The sequence below is a fragment of the Typopeltis vanoorti genome, chromosome 13 (assembly GCF_054136105.1).
Source record: "Typopeltis vanoorti isolate ZY-2024b chromosome 13, IOZ_Tvanoo_1.0, whole genome shotgun sequence".
NCBI lineage: Eukaryota > Metazoa > Arthropoda > Arachnida > Uropygi > Thelyphonidae > Typopeltis > Typopeltis vanoorti.
Window position 1 is genome coordinate 127,016,321 of NC_143561.1, and position 15,221 is coordinate 127,031,541.

General features: G+C 35.6%; 1 protein-coding gene across 1 annotated transcript in view; it reads right to left on the reverse strand.

Moving 5' to 3' along the window:
* Positions 1-3,383: 3,383 nt before the first annotated feature.
* The window catches only part of Hacl (2-hydroxyacyl-CoA lyase), a 270,179-nt gene continuing 258,341 nt past the window's right edge, over positions 3,384-15,221 (reverse strand). Inside the window, exon 17 of the mRNA XM_090403161.1 lies at positions 3,384-4,108. Coding sequence (XP_090259287.1) covers positions 4,076-4,108 — 33 coding nt within the window. The 3' untranslated portion in view covers positions 3,384-4,075. The remainder of the gene's footprint in view (positions 4,109-15,221) is intronic.

Sequence of the window (15,221 nt, forward strand, 5' to 3'; positions counted from 1 at the left end):
AATCCCCTAAGCTTGTCATACTTGCCAGCACAGTAATTCCATATATATCCTGTCTTAATCGAAAATTCCACACCTTTAGCCACCTCCCAGGTCAAGACCTTATGATCACTCTCACCAGTAGGTGGCAACATGGTCATATTCATTAGTCAAATTCTCAGATGCTATTACCAGGTCAAGCACTCTCAAACCCCTAGTACTTTCAATTACATGCTGTCTCAGATAGTTATCCCTTAATAATTGAATAAAATCCAGTTCCTTCCTCACGTGTCCTCTCCTCCTTCCAATCAATGTTACATAGTTGAAATCCCCCCATAATAATTACCCTCCTTCCACTCATTTTATCAATTTGTTTATGCATACTATCTCCACCATCTATTCCATCACCTGGTCTATAGCAGCACCGAACTGTATATTTTGTTCTGCCAGTCTCAATCTCACACCAAATAGCCTCAAATGAGCTCTTTTCACTATCCTGCAATACAACTTCCATTCTCCTTGGCTGCAGTTCATCTGCTATCATCAATAACACTCCTCCCCCCATTTTATTCTCTCTGTCCCTCCTAAACACACTATAACCTACACATTCTATCCCACTAACTATATCGTCTTCTGTCAGCCATGTTTCCCTAATGCCAATAATGTGGCCAGGATGAGCCAACCAAGGCATAAAATTCTTCCTTCTTGTTCCTAATACTCCTGACATTAGTATACATGAAATGCAGAAGTCCCTTTGTCCCACCCTTATCTTGATGCGTTATTCTAACTATCCCATTCCGATTACTCGTCCTTAGTACTGGCTTGGGAACATTATATACATTCTTACACTCAACTGTCTCACTGATGTCTGCATATCCACTCCCCCTCCATTCTTGGTAGTTCTAGTTTCCCTGGTTCTGCACATCCATTTTCACTTCATTCAGCAACACTTTTTCCAGTCTCTGCACACCAAATCCATTCAAATGCAGGCCATCCATCTTGTATAAATCCTTTCGCCCATCAAACTCATTCCACACCACACCGCCTGCATAACCTGCGCATAAAGTCATTTGCAATTATGGCCCTCCTTCTAAACTCCTCTCTGTCGTACTGCGACAACAGACTCACCATCCTAACTCTGTCACTCTTTTCTTTCGCTACCTTTAACAATACTTTCAAGTCCTCTCTCAGAAAAAATTTATCTCCTTTCAATTCATTCGTACCCACCGCAACTATCAATTCTTTCACCCTCTGTTTTTGCGCTTTAATACTCTCACATGCTTAAATTTCGCACCTGGTAAGTACAATTTAGTTAAACTCCCATCTATCACACCTTTTAATAACAAGTCAACGTACAACACTCTTTCCTTCATTTCTGAAACTCTCCCACTCTTACGCTTATTTTTCCTTTCAAACACTTGCTTATTTCCGTTAGCCGAGACACTCTGGGAAGAGTTTTGCAGGTGCTCCAACTGCTGCTGCGCACTGTGTATTACTCTGTGTAACCGTGCAATCTCGCTCCTTACAAATAATTCTTTTTTTCATCATTTAAACCATTTTCTCTCTCTCTCTCTCTGTATAATTGATTTCACTCTCTCTTTGATCACCGCTCTCATTGCCATCTTGTACAACATCGCAATTCCCTATCAAGCCATTATTTTCATTCACATTCTGGCTTTCTTCTACTACAACAATCTCATGACCTGACATATACTTCAATTCCTCACTTTCATTACAAAAGGAAAGTGAGTTACAAAAATTATATCCGGATTACGGGATTTAGATTATACGGACAGATTGCGAGTATGTGGATTACAGACTGGTGAATGTACTTTATGTAGCTGAAAGTGATCCTAAATTGTATACAGTTTTCTGCTATTCCAAGGAAGAATGATCCTATCATTATATCCTTTCCTTTCATGTTTTAATCCTTTTTTTTTTTTTTTTTTTTGAACAAGATATTTTGTAATAATATGTGAATACTTTTTTCGTTCCATTCAAATATATATTTTTGCCAAGTTTTTATATAATCTAATATAATATAACCTCTCTCATGGTAGCCAAGCTCTACATACAAACCCTGATCAAGAAATTAGAAGTTACCCCTATAGAGTTTAAACAAAATTTTCATGCCACTTCGGGTGTCCAAAAAACAGATGGCATCACACATTAGATGATGAAACCCTTCTCCCAACTGCAGGCAATCACAAACACTCATGCCAGATTATTCAGATCTGGCATGGATTTGGGATGGCCAAAGAGTTTTTAGATCTCATAAACTTAAGAAAATCTACCACATCAGAGAGTGGAGTCCAGGAAATAGGAGGTGACTGGTGGTTTGCCATAGAAAAATTTTATTTATACATTAATGATACAGGAAATGATCCAAGAGGAAGTATTCAGGTTATCTGATGATGATGCCAAATTTACAGCTATATTTAATAAAGATATATAGAACTTGCAGGATGACTTAAATAGGGTGAGAGTGTTAACAAAGGAGTATATGATTGATTTGGCAAAGTATAATGTTACACATTTTGGAATGAAAAGATTACCAGCTATATACTATAATGATGAAGATAAGATACAAAAAACTCATCATTCTGAGAAGTTTTTTTTTTTTTTTTTTTTTTTTTTGATTTGGGAGGGGGGGGGGAAGCTGCTGATCAAGTTCTGAGGGAATACTACAGGTAGCTGAAATAGCTCCCAGGATTATATGTTTATTGAAGAATACACTGGCAAACAGTGATAACAGATATATAGATTTATCAAACCTCGATATGCCCAGCTTTCTCCACCTTTGCAACGAGTTGCCCTGGTGTGTACCACCTTAACCCAGTCCTGAAGATACTTTCAGGCGCAAACTTTGTTTGCTCACACTTGGATAAAGGATTAAACTAAATTTATTATAAGCTAGAAATTTGTCCTTGGATCTGGTCACTCGAATCTCTCTCGGAATGAGGCAAATGTGGAAGGTATCCAGGAATGGGTGATCAAGATGATGGAAGTACATCAGGAAACTAGGGCTATTAGGGAAGGGATGCATGTGAATATATGCATAATACTTCTCTATGAGGCGAGATTGGAAATTTCTGGGTTACAAAAATTAGATAATGATAGGGTGGAAAAGTGGGATGTATCACAGAGACAAGTAAGTTACTAAAAGGTCTTATAGCTTATACAACTGATGCAAGGAAAATTTTTCAGAACATGACTCGGAGGAGGAAAACAAGATGTCATTATAAACTCAGTAAGAATGTAGCTAGTAAGGTTGTGAGAACTAGATTTTTTGCCTGGAGAATGATATATGAATGGAATGAGCTGTCAGTGTTAGCCTCAGGTGTTCTGTTGGTGAATGAATTAGAAAAAAAAGAAAAGAGGATTGATATTATGTAAATGACCACTAGTGCCTGGAGAAATATTTAGTTTATTCTCCTATAATAAACCTTTGGACTCCATGTCATTATTTGTCATACACTAAGTAACAGGATTATTTTGCTTTATTTAAACAATCACAAGAAAATAATTTGTTATGATAACAAGTCAAGATTCTGAAAATATTTGTACAAATGTTGTTATGCACAAAGAATGCTATATAATGCCAATACGAACATTGTGATATGAGCATGTAATCACCACATAGTTTAAATTTATTTGGGGCCAGCAACAATATGTACTTAAAAAAGTTATTAATGTTACAATGCTTTGTAATGTTTTATTTTATTTTTTTTAAAATTAATCATAGCTATTGACAATTTAAAAAGTATAACATAATTCAGCATGTATGAACATCGATAGGATAATTACAGGATTTTTTTTTTCAAAGGAAATTTTCTCATAAAAAATTCTCAAACTACTTCATTTTGACTTTTAAAATTATCACAAATGGTAAACAGCATTTCTTGCAAAATGTCCAATTATTTTATTATTTAATTTAATTGAGCTAAAACCAAATAGAAATTTCAAATTTTCTTGAAATATTCTCCATTTCAGCAATAACATCTGAACCATTGAAAAGTTCAGTTTTTAACATTTAATTCACCTGAACAGAGTGAATATCAGATTATTTTGTTCTGTCTTGCTTTGATTTCTGTTAATTTCACATCTTAGATTTTGTCAGCCATGGAAATTCCTATAAATTAAAAGGAGAAAATATTAAGGGAGTGAATAGATAGCATTAGTGGCAGAACTAGTTGAAATTAAATTAGAAAAGAATCCAATATTAAAATTTAAGAATGTGTATGTAGAACTAATCTGATTTCATCAGCTACAAATTAGGAAATGAAAGATCAATAACAGGTATTTATAGCAAATATGGAGCAGAGATTAAGGGATTAACTCTACTTATATTTTCAAATTAAGGAAACATTGTAGGATGCCTTCAAAAGTTAGGTATTATATCGACCGTGCTCACAGTATAATCTACAGTAATGACATCTTGTGGTTAAAAAAGTATTTGGATTCAAATTCTATCAAGGATGCAAGAAACATTTATATTTTTAGTGTTTCAATTGATGTTGAGTTATTTGTTTTTATAACTTGAAAAGATCAATAGATAATGTATCTGCTTTACAAAGTAGTTTAAAAAATGACCAAGCTTTCCTTAAAAAAAAAAAAAAGGGTTTCCATATTACCTTACCCTTAGCCAGCTCACAACATTAATGTATTATAGGTTTACAACCTTTTGTGGGTGGGACTATCATAAAAAAAAAAAAAAATAAGTGGCAGGTTGTTATCTCCTTCAAAACAGACAAATAGGCCAGAGAATGTACACATTAACAGACATCATGGAAATAGGATTAACCATCTTATTATTACAGAATTTGGTTTATGAGAAGTCAAAGCTTTTTTGCTTGATTAAAAAATAAATTATACTTGACAAATTGTTTTAATGCTTTACCCATGTGTGAACAAATGAAAGTTTGCGCATGAAGTACTTCACAACCAAGCTACTTGTATATAGAAGCTGCTAACTTCACAACAAACTGCCTCAGTATCCCATAGTGCAGAGCACAATCCCTTTTGAATATGTATATTGCCGTACCCAGATCCATTTTGATCTTTACTGAGGTCTTAACAATGAAACGTGGACTTATAGATGAGACCTAGTGAAGGTCGAAACTGGTTTGGGTAGCAACCTTTTCCACAATGCATGGTAATGTACATATCCAAATGACAGTGAGAATTTTGTTACATGTATAGTCTGGGAAATATGTAATATGTTACTAGTATACAGTCTACCAGTGTAAACCTAACACTTGTGGACAATATAATCTAATTTCAAACTACTTTAAATCTTGGATCTGAGTTGATAAAACTTTAGACTGAAATGGGTGGTGGCCTTCTCCATAATATAGCAGACAATGTACAGCAATCCCTCGATTAGTGCGCCCAATGCGTTCTTTAAAACAGGCGCATTAATATAAAATGCACTAATCGAATATAATAACCTATGGGAAAATGTATAATTCGCTCCTCAGATTTCTTTTTTGACCCTTAATTTTTTTTTTATAAAAAAATTAGGGTATGTCTCAGGGTCTAGTTAAAGGAAAACCATGAAGCTGAAAGACAATAAACCATATTCAGAATATAAATTTATTATTCTGCTTCTTAACAAAGAATTGAGCTAACATAGTTTGGTAGGCATTCTGTTTCTTTTTTTCATACAACTGAGGGTATGGCCCTATTGCCTCTTCTGCAAATTTTACAGGTTCTCTCTTCACCAGGGTCAGTTTCTAACATTGCTGCTTAAAAACTTCGATTGTACGAAAACTATTTTCAAATTGTTTCTGTGAAACGGCTTGTCAGTGATTAAATTTTCTTCATATTCTTCATGATCTTTCCGCTGTGTATCTAAATTTAGCAGGCGGAATCACTCAACTCCTCAGAATAAGATTTAATTAACTTAGATTCATTTGAAAAGCCTCTAAAATCATTTGCACAATGTGGAAGAATGTGCTTCCAAACAGCTCGCATGTTGCTAGCAGTAATTTCATTCGACTTTGTGACTTTATAACCAGGCTGAGATTTCTCTGATTTGGCTAGAAAAGTCTTGGAAGGCATTCACTTCCAAAAAAAAAAAAAAAAGACCGGTTTCATTGACATTAAATATTTGTTGATCCCAATAGTCTCCTTCTTACACAATTTTCTTCAAAATGTCTGGATATCTCCTTATCTGCACTTGTAGCTTCTCCTGTGATTAGAACATTATGTAGGCTATTTCTCTTTTTGAAACGCTCAAATCACCCAGAACTAATGTGGAATTCTTCTTTTCTATCATTGATAACCCTTTCTTTCCAGTTACAAAGAGACAATTTTTGGTTACGATCTTTGATCCATGTAAAAAAGAATCCGTTTTTGGTTACGATCTTTGATCCATGTAAAAAAGAAGTCTCTCTAATTCAATCATAATACTTTGATTCCGAGTGCATGCATGATGAACTTGAAGCAGCCTTACCTTTCTCTTTGTATTCAGCAGTTGATTCACCCATTTTTGTGTTCTTGCTCTGGACTCGCTTTGTTCATTTTTCTTTATTATTTCAAGTTTTCTTCCAATGAGATTACTTTTCGAATCATTTTCACAATTCTATATTTTGCTCACTAATTCTTTTACTCATGATTAAAGGTTAGGAAAATAATTTAAAATAAAAAAGTAAGGAAAACAATTGCATGTGATATGATCATCAAAATGCTATGTAAAGCAGACGACATAAATTTTGGAGGTAAATTTGGAACATAGTGTACATTGGAAATAGTGTAGTGTGCCATTAAAAAATAACTTTGTAAAATGTTTCAAATCAGTAACTAAATTATTTCATCCTGGTAAGTGATTTTTTAAATAGTTAGCCATAAAAATGTATAGATCGAAAATTTTTAAAATCTGTAACATTTATTTTTAAGATGTATATAGGTGCACTAATCGAATTTTAGAGGCGCACTAATTGAGGGATTGCTGTATGTAGGTTTATCATAAGCTTACCTTCACCAGCAGATACATATACACCAAGCTCATCATCCCTCCTAGAAGATCTGAGTTGTTAAAACTTTGGTTAATGAGCAAGTCACATTTTTTTCTCATTTTCATCTTTGAAGAAAGAGTATCTCAATCAGATCCTTAACAGAATCAAATGGCTATTACCCCAAGCACAACTGAAATGAAAAGTTTTGTCTCTATCTCTAGGCTAGGTATTTGTCACGTTCCTTTAGATATAATTTAGCATATTTTGGACTGTCCAGCCATTCAAATAGAGGAAAAAAAAAATCATTCTTCATCAGTAGTATATCTAATGCCTTAAATCTCACGAGTCTTCTGAACACAGTGTATTAATGATTTTTTTTTTTTTTTTTTCTCCTATTTGAATGGCTAGTCTGTCCAAAATATGCTAAATTATAGCTAAAGGAATGTGATAAATACCTAGCCTAGAGATAGAGAGAAAACTTTTCATTTCAGTTGTGCTTGGGGTAATAGCCATTTGATTCTGTTAAGGATCTGATTGAGATACTCTTTCTTCAAAGATGAAAATGAGAAAAAAAATGTGACATGCTTATTAACCAAAGTTTTAACTCAGATCTTCTGGGAGGAATGATGAGCTTGGTGTAGTATCAAACTACTGGTGAAGGTAAGCTTATGATAAACCTACATATATATGTAGGTTTATGATAAACCTACATATAGGACTAATCACCTTATCCTTGGGATGGGTATGGTTTGGAAGGGCTGACAGCTCCATAACAGGTCACCAGGCATAATATGTAAAAAGGAAGAAGTGTCTTTAGATTTAGTGTCAATGACACTTCAGAGTTTTTCCTCCTCTATCAGGTGCTTGCATGCATTACTGTATGTGTATGACATAAGGTTCCATAAATAGTCTGTCATTTATAGGACTAAATCAACATTTTATGGGATAAGCTTTTTACAAGATCTATAGAGGAATTCCATTCACTGGTTTGTGATTTCAGATAAGTGATTTGTTTCAAATATTTCAGTGTTCAATGTATTTTTGGTAAATGGATATTTACACTGCCCCATCACACTATTAAAGTTTTCTCTACAGTAAAAAAACTAGAAAACAGTAACAATTTTCTCAAGCATAAGTGTTTATTACAGGACTAATGGGTTAATATAGATATTACTTAGAAATTTCATTGCAGATATCATTGTTTTGCAGTCATTATATACAGGGTGATTCCACATCCTTGTAAATTTTAAGTGCATTGTACATCTCAAAATGGTTGACAAGGCTCCTATATGTTTATTGGGATATGTGTCCAAGTTGAAACACAAACACCACAACATGTAAAGCAGACAGTTATATAACTCAATGACCTGTGTGATTGTCAACAACCAGAGTTACATACAGGATACATGGATATGGGTTCAGTCTGACAGGTTGTCCCTGATCAAGTGGCAGTTATTTCTTTTAGTCTTCATAACCCACAGATTGGTGTTTTGCAACAATGGAGGGCAAACTCACATTTATTGAATTGGCTGACATGCTCTTTTATTATAGATATGTCAACAGAAATGCAAATGAAATCGTTTTCATGTGGATACTTTCCCTGGTTGTCTAATTCTAAGCACTGAAACATTTGCTCCTCTTCATCACTGCATCATGAAATGTAAGAAAAAGAAATAACTCCAAAAGGTACAAGAACTAAGGAAAAAGTATTACATCTAATGGCATATCCCTGCACTAGCATGGAGAATTATAGAGGGAATCAGTTGCACAAAGGATTCTGCACAAAAATTCCCATACCATTTCCCGTGGATATAAGAACTTAGGCTAGATATTTTGCCAGTGGTTTCTACAACAATGTATGTGGGGTCCAATAATTTTTTGTGTGCTTTTCATAGACAAGATAATGTTCACTTGAGATAGTATTTTCAATTATCACAACAGTTACACATGTGAGTCAATGAAAATCTATATGCAGTTATTCAATTAAGATATCATTAGCAAGTCTCCAAGTTATGGGCAGCTTTTAGTTTGACAAACAGGCTTGCAGAACAATTGTTAAAATATTTTTCATGATATAAGTTCCACTATATTTCAGTCATGAGGCCTGATGGTATTTGATCAAACATTTCCTGAAAGATAGAATGGTTAAGTTAGACAAATTACATGACTTCCTTGGTCCCCTGGCCTAAATTCTGTGTATTCATATTTCTGGAACCATTCAAAATCACTGGTATGCTACACTCTGGTGGGAAATGCTGATGAACTGCAGAAACATGTTGAACATTTATGCACTAGCATCCGATGACACCAGTCAGGACCTTCTGAATGTGTTAGACTGTCAACGGTGAAATATCAATGACTGCAGATGCATGGTTTCCAATGGAGTTCGATTTGGACACGTGCTGTGAGGTACATTCTTGCTATAATTTCTTTTACACTTAACGTGGAATTTATGCATTTTATCTCACATTTTGCCTTTTATCTGCATTGGAAGTTGTTGCTGTTCATGCTGTCACTAAAAGAACACAGAAATTAAGGGTTTCTGGTGATTTGTTTCAAATTAACAAAATTAACAAAATGGTCCCTATTGGTATAGGGACCATTTTGTTAATTCTAAGATAGAATACACTTTTAAAATTTATGCAGGTTTTGCATTCCAAAGTGTGACATCTCACATTTACTAACATTAAAATAGCAATCCTGTCTATCTGTAAGCTAAAAATTAATCTTACTAAGGCCTCAACATCAGCATCATTCCTTATGACTATGCCCAACTTGCATCACCAGCAAACAATTGAATACTCCTTGTCAAGACAAAAATTTCATTACTAGACACAATAGGGAAGGCTTGAAAAAGACACTTCTCTGCTTATCTGTGATCAGAGAAAATTTTTAGTTGAGAAAAAAATCAGAAGAGGGGGTTTCAGTTTAATCATTAGTTTTATTTATGTAATTACGAATCCATTTTATGTTTTATGTCTTAGTTTCTGAATGTTTACTTTGCTTATTGCATATCTACTGCAGTGCTGGTGATTACAAATTGCTGATTTGTCAATTATCACTGATTTTGTCTTAATAGAATGCGAGGATATGACCAATGAAAGGATAGGATATGCTTGCATCATTTTATCTTTAGAGAGTGCTCAGTTGTACCATGAGGTAACCAATTAATTGCGACATGGACACCTCGAGGGTGGCGCTAGTGAGCCAAGCGCAGTGGACGTGTATAAGAAGAGCTCCTGATTTAGATAAGTTATTCTAGGAATAATTAAGTATATATGCATAATTGTTTGAGTAAGAGCGGCTGTAAACGTTGTGCGCTACCGGTATTATTAGTGTGGGGGATTTTCTTGCCTAAACTTAATTACGAAATCATTATTATTAGACCTAGTAACCTGCAGGGAGAAACAAAATGGCAGCGACATTGTCATTCCATGATTTTAATTTAGATTTCAGTCGTTTTGTTAAGTGTGAGGTCTGTTATATGTATTCCTTCGATTACATAAATGATTTGTGGATGTTTAACGTGGATGGAAGAAGAGTGTGTGTGCTAAGTGTGACCTGAATGAGGAACTGATGAATGCAAATATGAAATTGATGACAGAAAGTGTTAGTAACGATTGTCATGAGTGCACGTTTGAAAGAGAGGCGAAAAATGTTAAAAAATCAGGAAAAAAGAAAAAGACCGATTTGAAAACCATAACAGATGTTAAAAGGGACGAAAGTGAGGCGAGAGTGATGGAAAGAAACGAAATTGAGAGAACGAATGAAACTAGAAAAGGCGTGATGCAGAAATCGCAAGTGAAAAAAATCGAAAGAATAAATGATAGCAAAAAGAGAATGAATGATGGCGAAAGCTGGATGCATGTTGGACTGAAAGTACGGAAACATAGAAAGATAAATGAGAGTAAAAGTGAGAAGAATGATAGTGAAAGTTGGACATATGTTGGACCGAAAGTACGGAAACAAAGAAGGATGAATGAGAGGGAAAGTGAGAAGAGGGATCAAGAGTTAGAAAGATTTAATGATAAAGAGAATGTGTCGCGAGATTTGGAAAGTGAATTGGACTGGATGAGGCAAGAAATGAAATGGATGCGGAATGATAAGAGAATTCAGGTCAAAACTATTAAAATAAATCATGATGGCATGAAAGAGTTAATGGAAGATGAGCGAGTGGCGTTGTATGGCGATTGCATTATTAAAGGTGTGCTAGAGGATAAAATGCACAAGGTATGTTTTCCAGGCGGTAAAATGAGTAGAGTGATTGAGGCATTGGATATGAGGCGGGAGCGAGCAAAAGAGTTAATAGTAATAATTGGTACAAATGATTTGAGAGAGAACAAAGAGCATATCAGAATGAATATCAGGAGGCTGCTTGGAAAGATAAAAGAGAATAGTGTGACAAGAAGGGTAGTCAGTGTGTCGACTAGGTATGACTGTGGTAAAATGAGGCAGAGAGCAAGGATTATGAATGATATTCTGCCTGAAACGTGTGAGGAGATGGGAGTACAGTTTGTTAATGTGAGGAATGAGTTTGAGGGACGAAGTGAGCTGTATGGGAGCGATGGACTGCATTTGAGTGGTTATAGTGTGAGTCACTTGGAGAGACTGCTGCTGGAAGGTAGAGAAGTGAATAGAGAGAATGAATCAGATTGAGAGGGGAATGATGTGGAAGAGCAAGAGAGTAACACAGGAGAGATTGAAGAAGTGTATATGAATGGGGAAGTGAGTGGTATGAGTATAGAAAATGAGAGAATGGGTGTGCAAGAGGAGCAGGGAAACGGGGAGTCTCAGGTTGGACAGGGGTACACAGCATGAGAAAGGTGGATGCTTCAAGAGGAGGTGAGAGCATGTGTAGGCAGGAAAGAAATGGGATGACCAGGGATCAAGAGGAAACAGATGGAATTGAAAAGGGTTCTAAAATGAAGAAATAGAAAGGGAAATGGCCCCAGTCTAGCATGGAGAGATCACATCGAGTGAATGGTATCAGTGGAACTAGCTGTAGATCCAGAAATTAGTTGTGTTTGTATACCAATGCTAGAAGTATAAGAAACAAGGCAGATGAAATGGTTGCACTAATTGCAACTGTTCACCCAAAGATTGTCGGAATAAGTGAGACATGGTTAGATGAGGACGACAGCCTGACAGGAATAGAGATGGAAGGGTATGATATATTTCGTGAGGATAGAAGGTGTAAAAAGGGAGGGGGAGTGCTAGTGATGATAGAGAAAGAGTTATGTCCATACAAGGTAGAGATGCAAGAGGGAAATAGGGCCAGTGGTTTTGAGGCAGCATGGTGTGAGATAGAGGTGAATAGAATCAAATACTTGGTGGGATGTTGTTATAGACTTGGTAATGTGGATGGTGGTGATAGTGAAATGTATAGTCAAATTAGCCAAGCAAATATGAAAAGGGTGATCATTATGGGTGACTTTAATTATGGCAATATAGACTGGAATGAAGAGATAGCAACTGGAAGTAAAGAAAATGAGTTTCTTGAGGGATAACTACCTCAGACAGTATGTAACAGAGGGCACAGGAGGATTAAGGGTCTTGGATTTGGTCATCTCATCAGAGGATGTAATTATAAATGAGGTGTCAAATCACCCACCAATTGGTGAAAGTGACCATGAGGTGATTACCTGGGTGGTTGCCAGCAGTGCAAGGGCTCCTGTGAGAAAAGGGTATATATGGAACTACAGGGGGGGGGTGATTATCAAGAGCTCAGGAGACAGCTTGTGGGTGTAGCATGGAATGAGGAGTTAGCTGGAAAAGAGATCAATGCAGCTTGGGGGATTTTCAAAAACTATCTAGTAGATGCAATGTCTAAATGTATTTCAGGGGTGAGAAGGTTAAATAAGGTAGGTGCCAAATGGATGAATAAAGAGATTAAGCATGCGATACAGAGAAAAAGGGCATTGTGGAGGCAGCATAAGAGAAGTGGAAATAACCAATTTCATGAGGTCTACAAAGACCAGGCAAGGAGGGTGACTTGGTTGGTGAAAGTAGTTGGATATTAGATTAGTGCATTGGATTGGAGACTAGCTATCTGATAGGTATCAACAAGTTGTGTATGGGGGTGCGATATCCAGGAAAAGGAATGTCACTAGTGGAGTGCCTCAGGGGTCTGTTTTAGGGCCATTACTATTTAACTTGTATATTAATGATATTGGCGAAGATTTGGATGGAGATATTCAGTTGTTTGCAGATGATGCAAAGTTGGGACGAACCATAAAGAGTAGTGAAGATGTAGCCTTGCAAGAAGACTTGAATAAATTGAGTGATTGGGCAAGCAAATGGGGATGTGAGTTCAATGTTGCAAAATGTAAGGTTTTAAAATTTGGAAAACAAAGATGGGATGCAGAATTTATGCTTGGTGAGAATATATTGTTGGAGGTAGAGGAAATAAGAGATCTGGGGGTGATAGTGGATAAGGATCTAAAATTTAGGGGACACATCGCCAAAATTGTGAAGACAACACAAAGACTCTGGGAATGATGCGTAGGACACTGACGTGTAGAAGTAAGGAGATTCTTGTTCCATTGTATAAGGCTTTGATTAGGCCACACATGGATTGTGTCCAGATTTGGTCACTGGGTTTTCAGAAGGATGAAGAGATGTTGGAAAGGGTCCAAAGGCGACTGACTAAGGTAGTTTCTGACCTCTGGAATGTTGAGTATGAGGAAAGATTGAGAAGATGTAATTTGCAGAGTCTGGTGGAGAGAAGGAAGAGGGGAGATATGATAGAGATCTACAAGTTGGTAAGGGGTTGTTATAAGATTAATGGTGGAGAAGTTCTACAGAGAATAGTGGGAGATCAGGGGAGAACCAGAGGTCATCCCTGGAAACTGTATAAAGTCAGAGGTCTGAAATTGGTAAATTTCAGACCTCCGACTGAGTGAGCGTGAACCACAGAACACGACATCAAATAGCATCGTCTCCAGCTAACATGCATTAACGGTTGTATAGATCTGTTATTCGTTTTTTTGACAAACTGTTTAGATGTTCACAATACTAACAAATGAACTAATTTTCGTAATTTCTAGTAGTTTGTGCTTTAAACTTTGTTCTCTTTACCCCTGAAGATGTTAGTCTGACAACTAATGAAACTTGTCGGATGTTGTTTTTTAGTACATGTTTAGTTTTAAAAACAGTTTTCTTTAATAAACGTGGTCAAACTGGAATAACTATATTGAACTGCTTAACCACAGAAACCTTGCAGAAGTATTCATTTTCTCAAAATATTGTCTTATATTGATTCTAACCAAAATATATGATTATTTTCTGAGTTGCTGCCAACTCACATGGCATCATTGGCCTTGTCCATCTGGCAAGGCTTTTGAAGCCAATCAGATTCAGAAATATACTAATGCAGTTACATGTGTAGATCTAAGTTTTTTTTTTTTTAATCATCATCAAATTCCTGATATGTACCCTTAGTGGGATGTACAAGATAATTACGATAGAGCTACATGAAAAAGTTACACCATTACTAACTGCTGATAAATAAATTTCTTCCATATTAATCTGTTATCTGTCAAGACTCCAAAAAGAACAACACTTATTCAGGATACAGTTCCATAACTATTGTTCTATCTTCAGTAATCATTACTCCTAAATAATTATAAGCCTTTACATTTTGAATGAATCCTGATGATACTCTTGAATTGTAGTATACTTGTAGCAACATTATCAGAGCTTATATTTCTGTCTTTTAAGGCACTTTTTATTTTATCAATACATGAATAAAATAAGGGTCTTTTTCCTGCCTTTTAAAATAAGGGTTTTAAAGTGATATTGCCATCTGTTCACTCCAATGATCTTTCTCAGAACTCTCATAATCTGAGATCTCCATTCTTTGATCGAGTGTTTTATTTCTAACCCAGCTCTAAAATCCATAAGTTAAAATTGGTCACCATCTTGTATACAACTAATTTAGTGTTTTGACTAATTTCTTTCTTATTCCATATAAATTTATTCAGTTGACTTCCTACTATGTCAGCTTTACTAAGTCTGTTGTCATATTTAATTTACCATCTTGATTAAAAATTGTGCCTAAATAGCTGAAATGCTTTACTTGTTCTATAGGTTCACTATTCAGGATACAGTTGATGTTTTCAATGTTTCTGCTTATTTTTATTGCCGTCTTTTTATTGCTAATTTTCATACCAAATTTATTACAACACTTATTCAATTTAGTCAGGGAATCTTGCAGAATTGTAGTAGACTTGTAGCAACTTTCTGCTAGTTATTCAGAAGTATAACATCTGCATAAAGTAAAGAGCT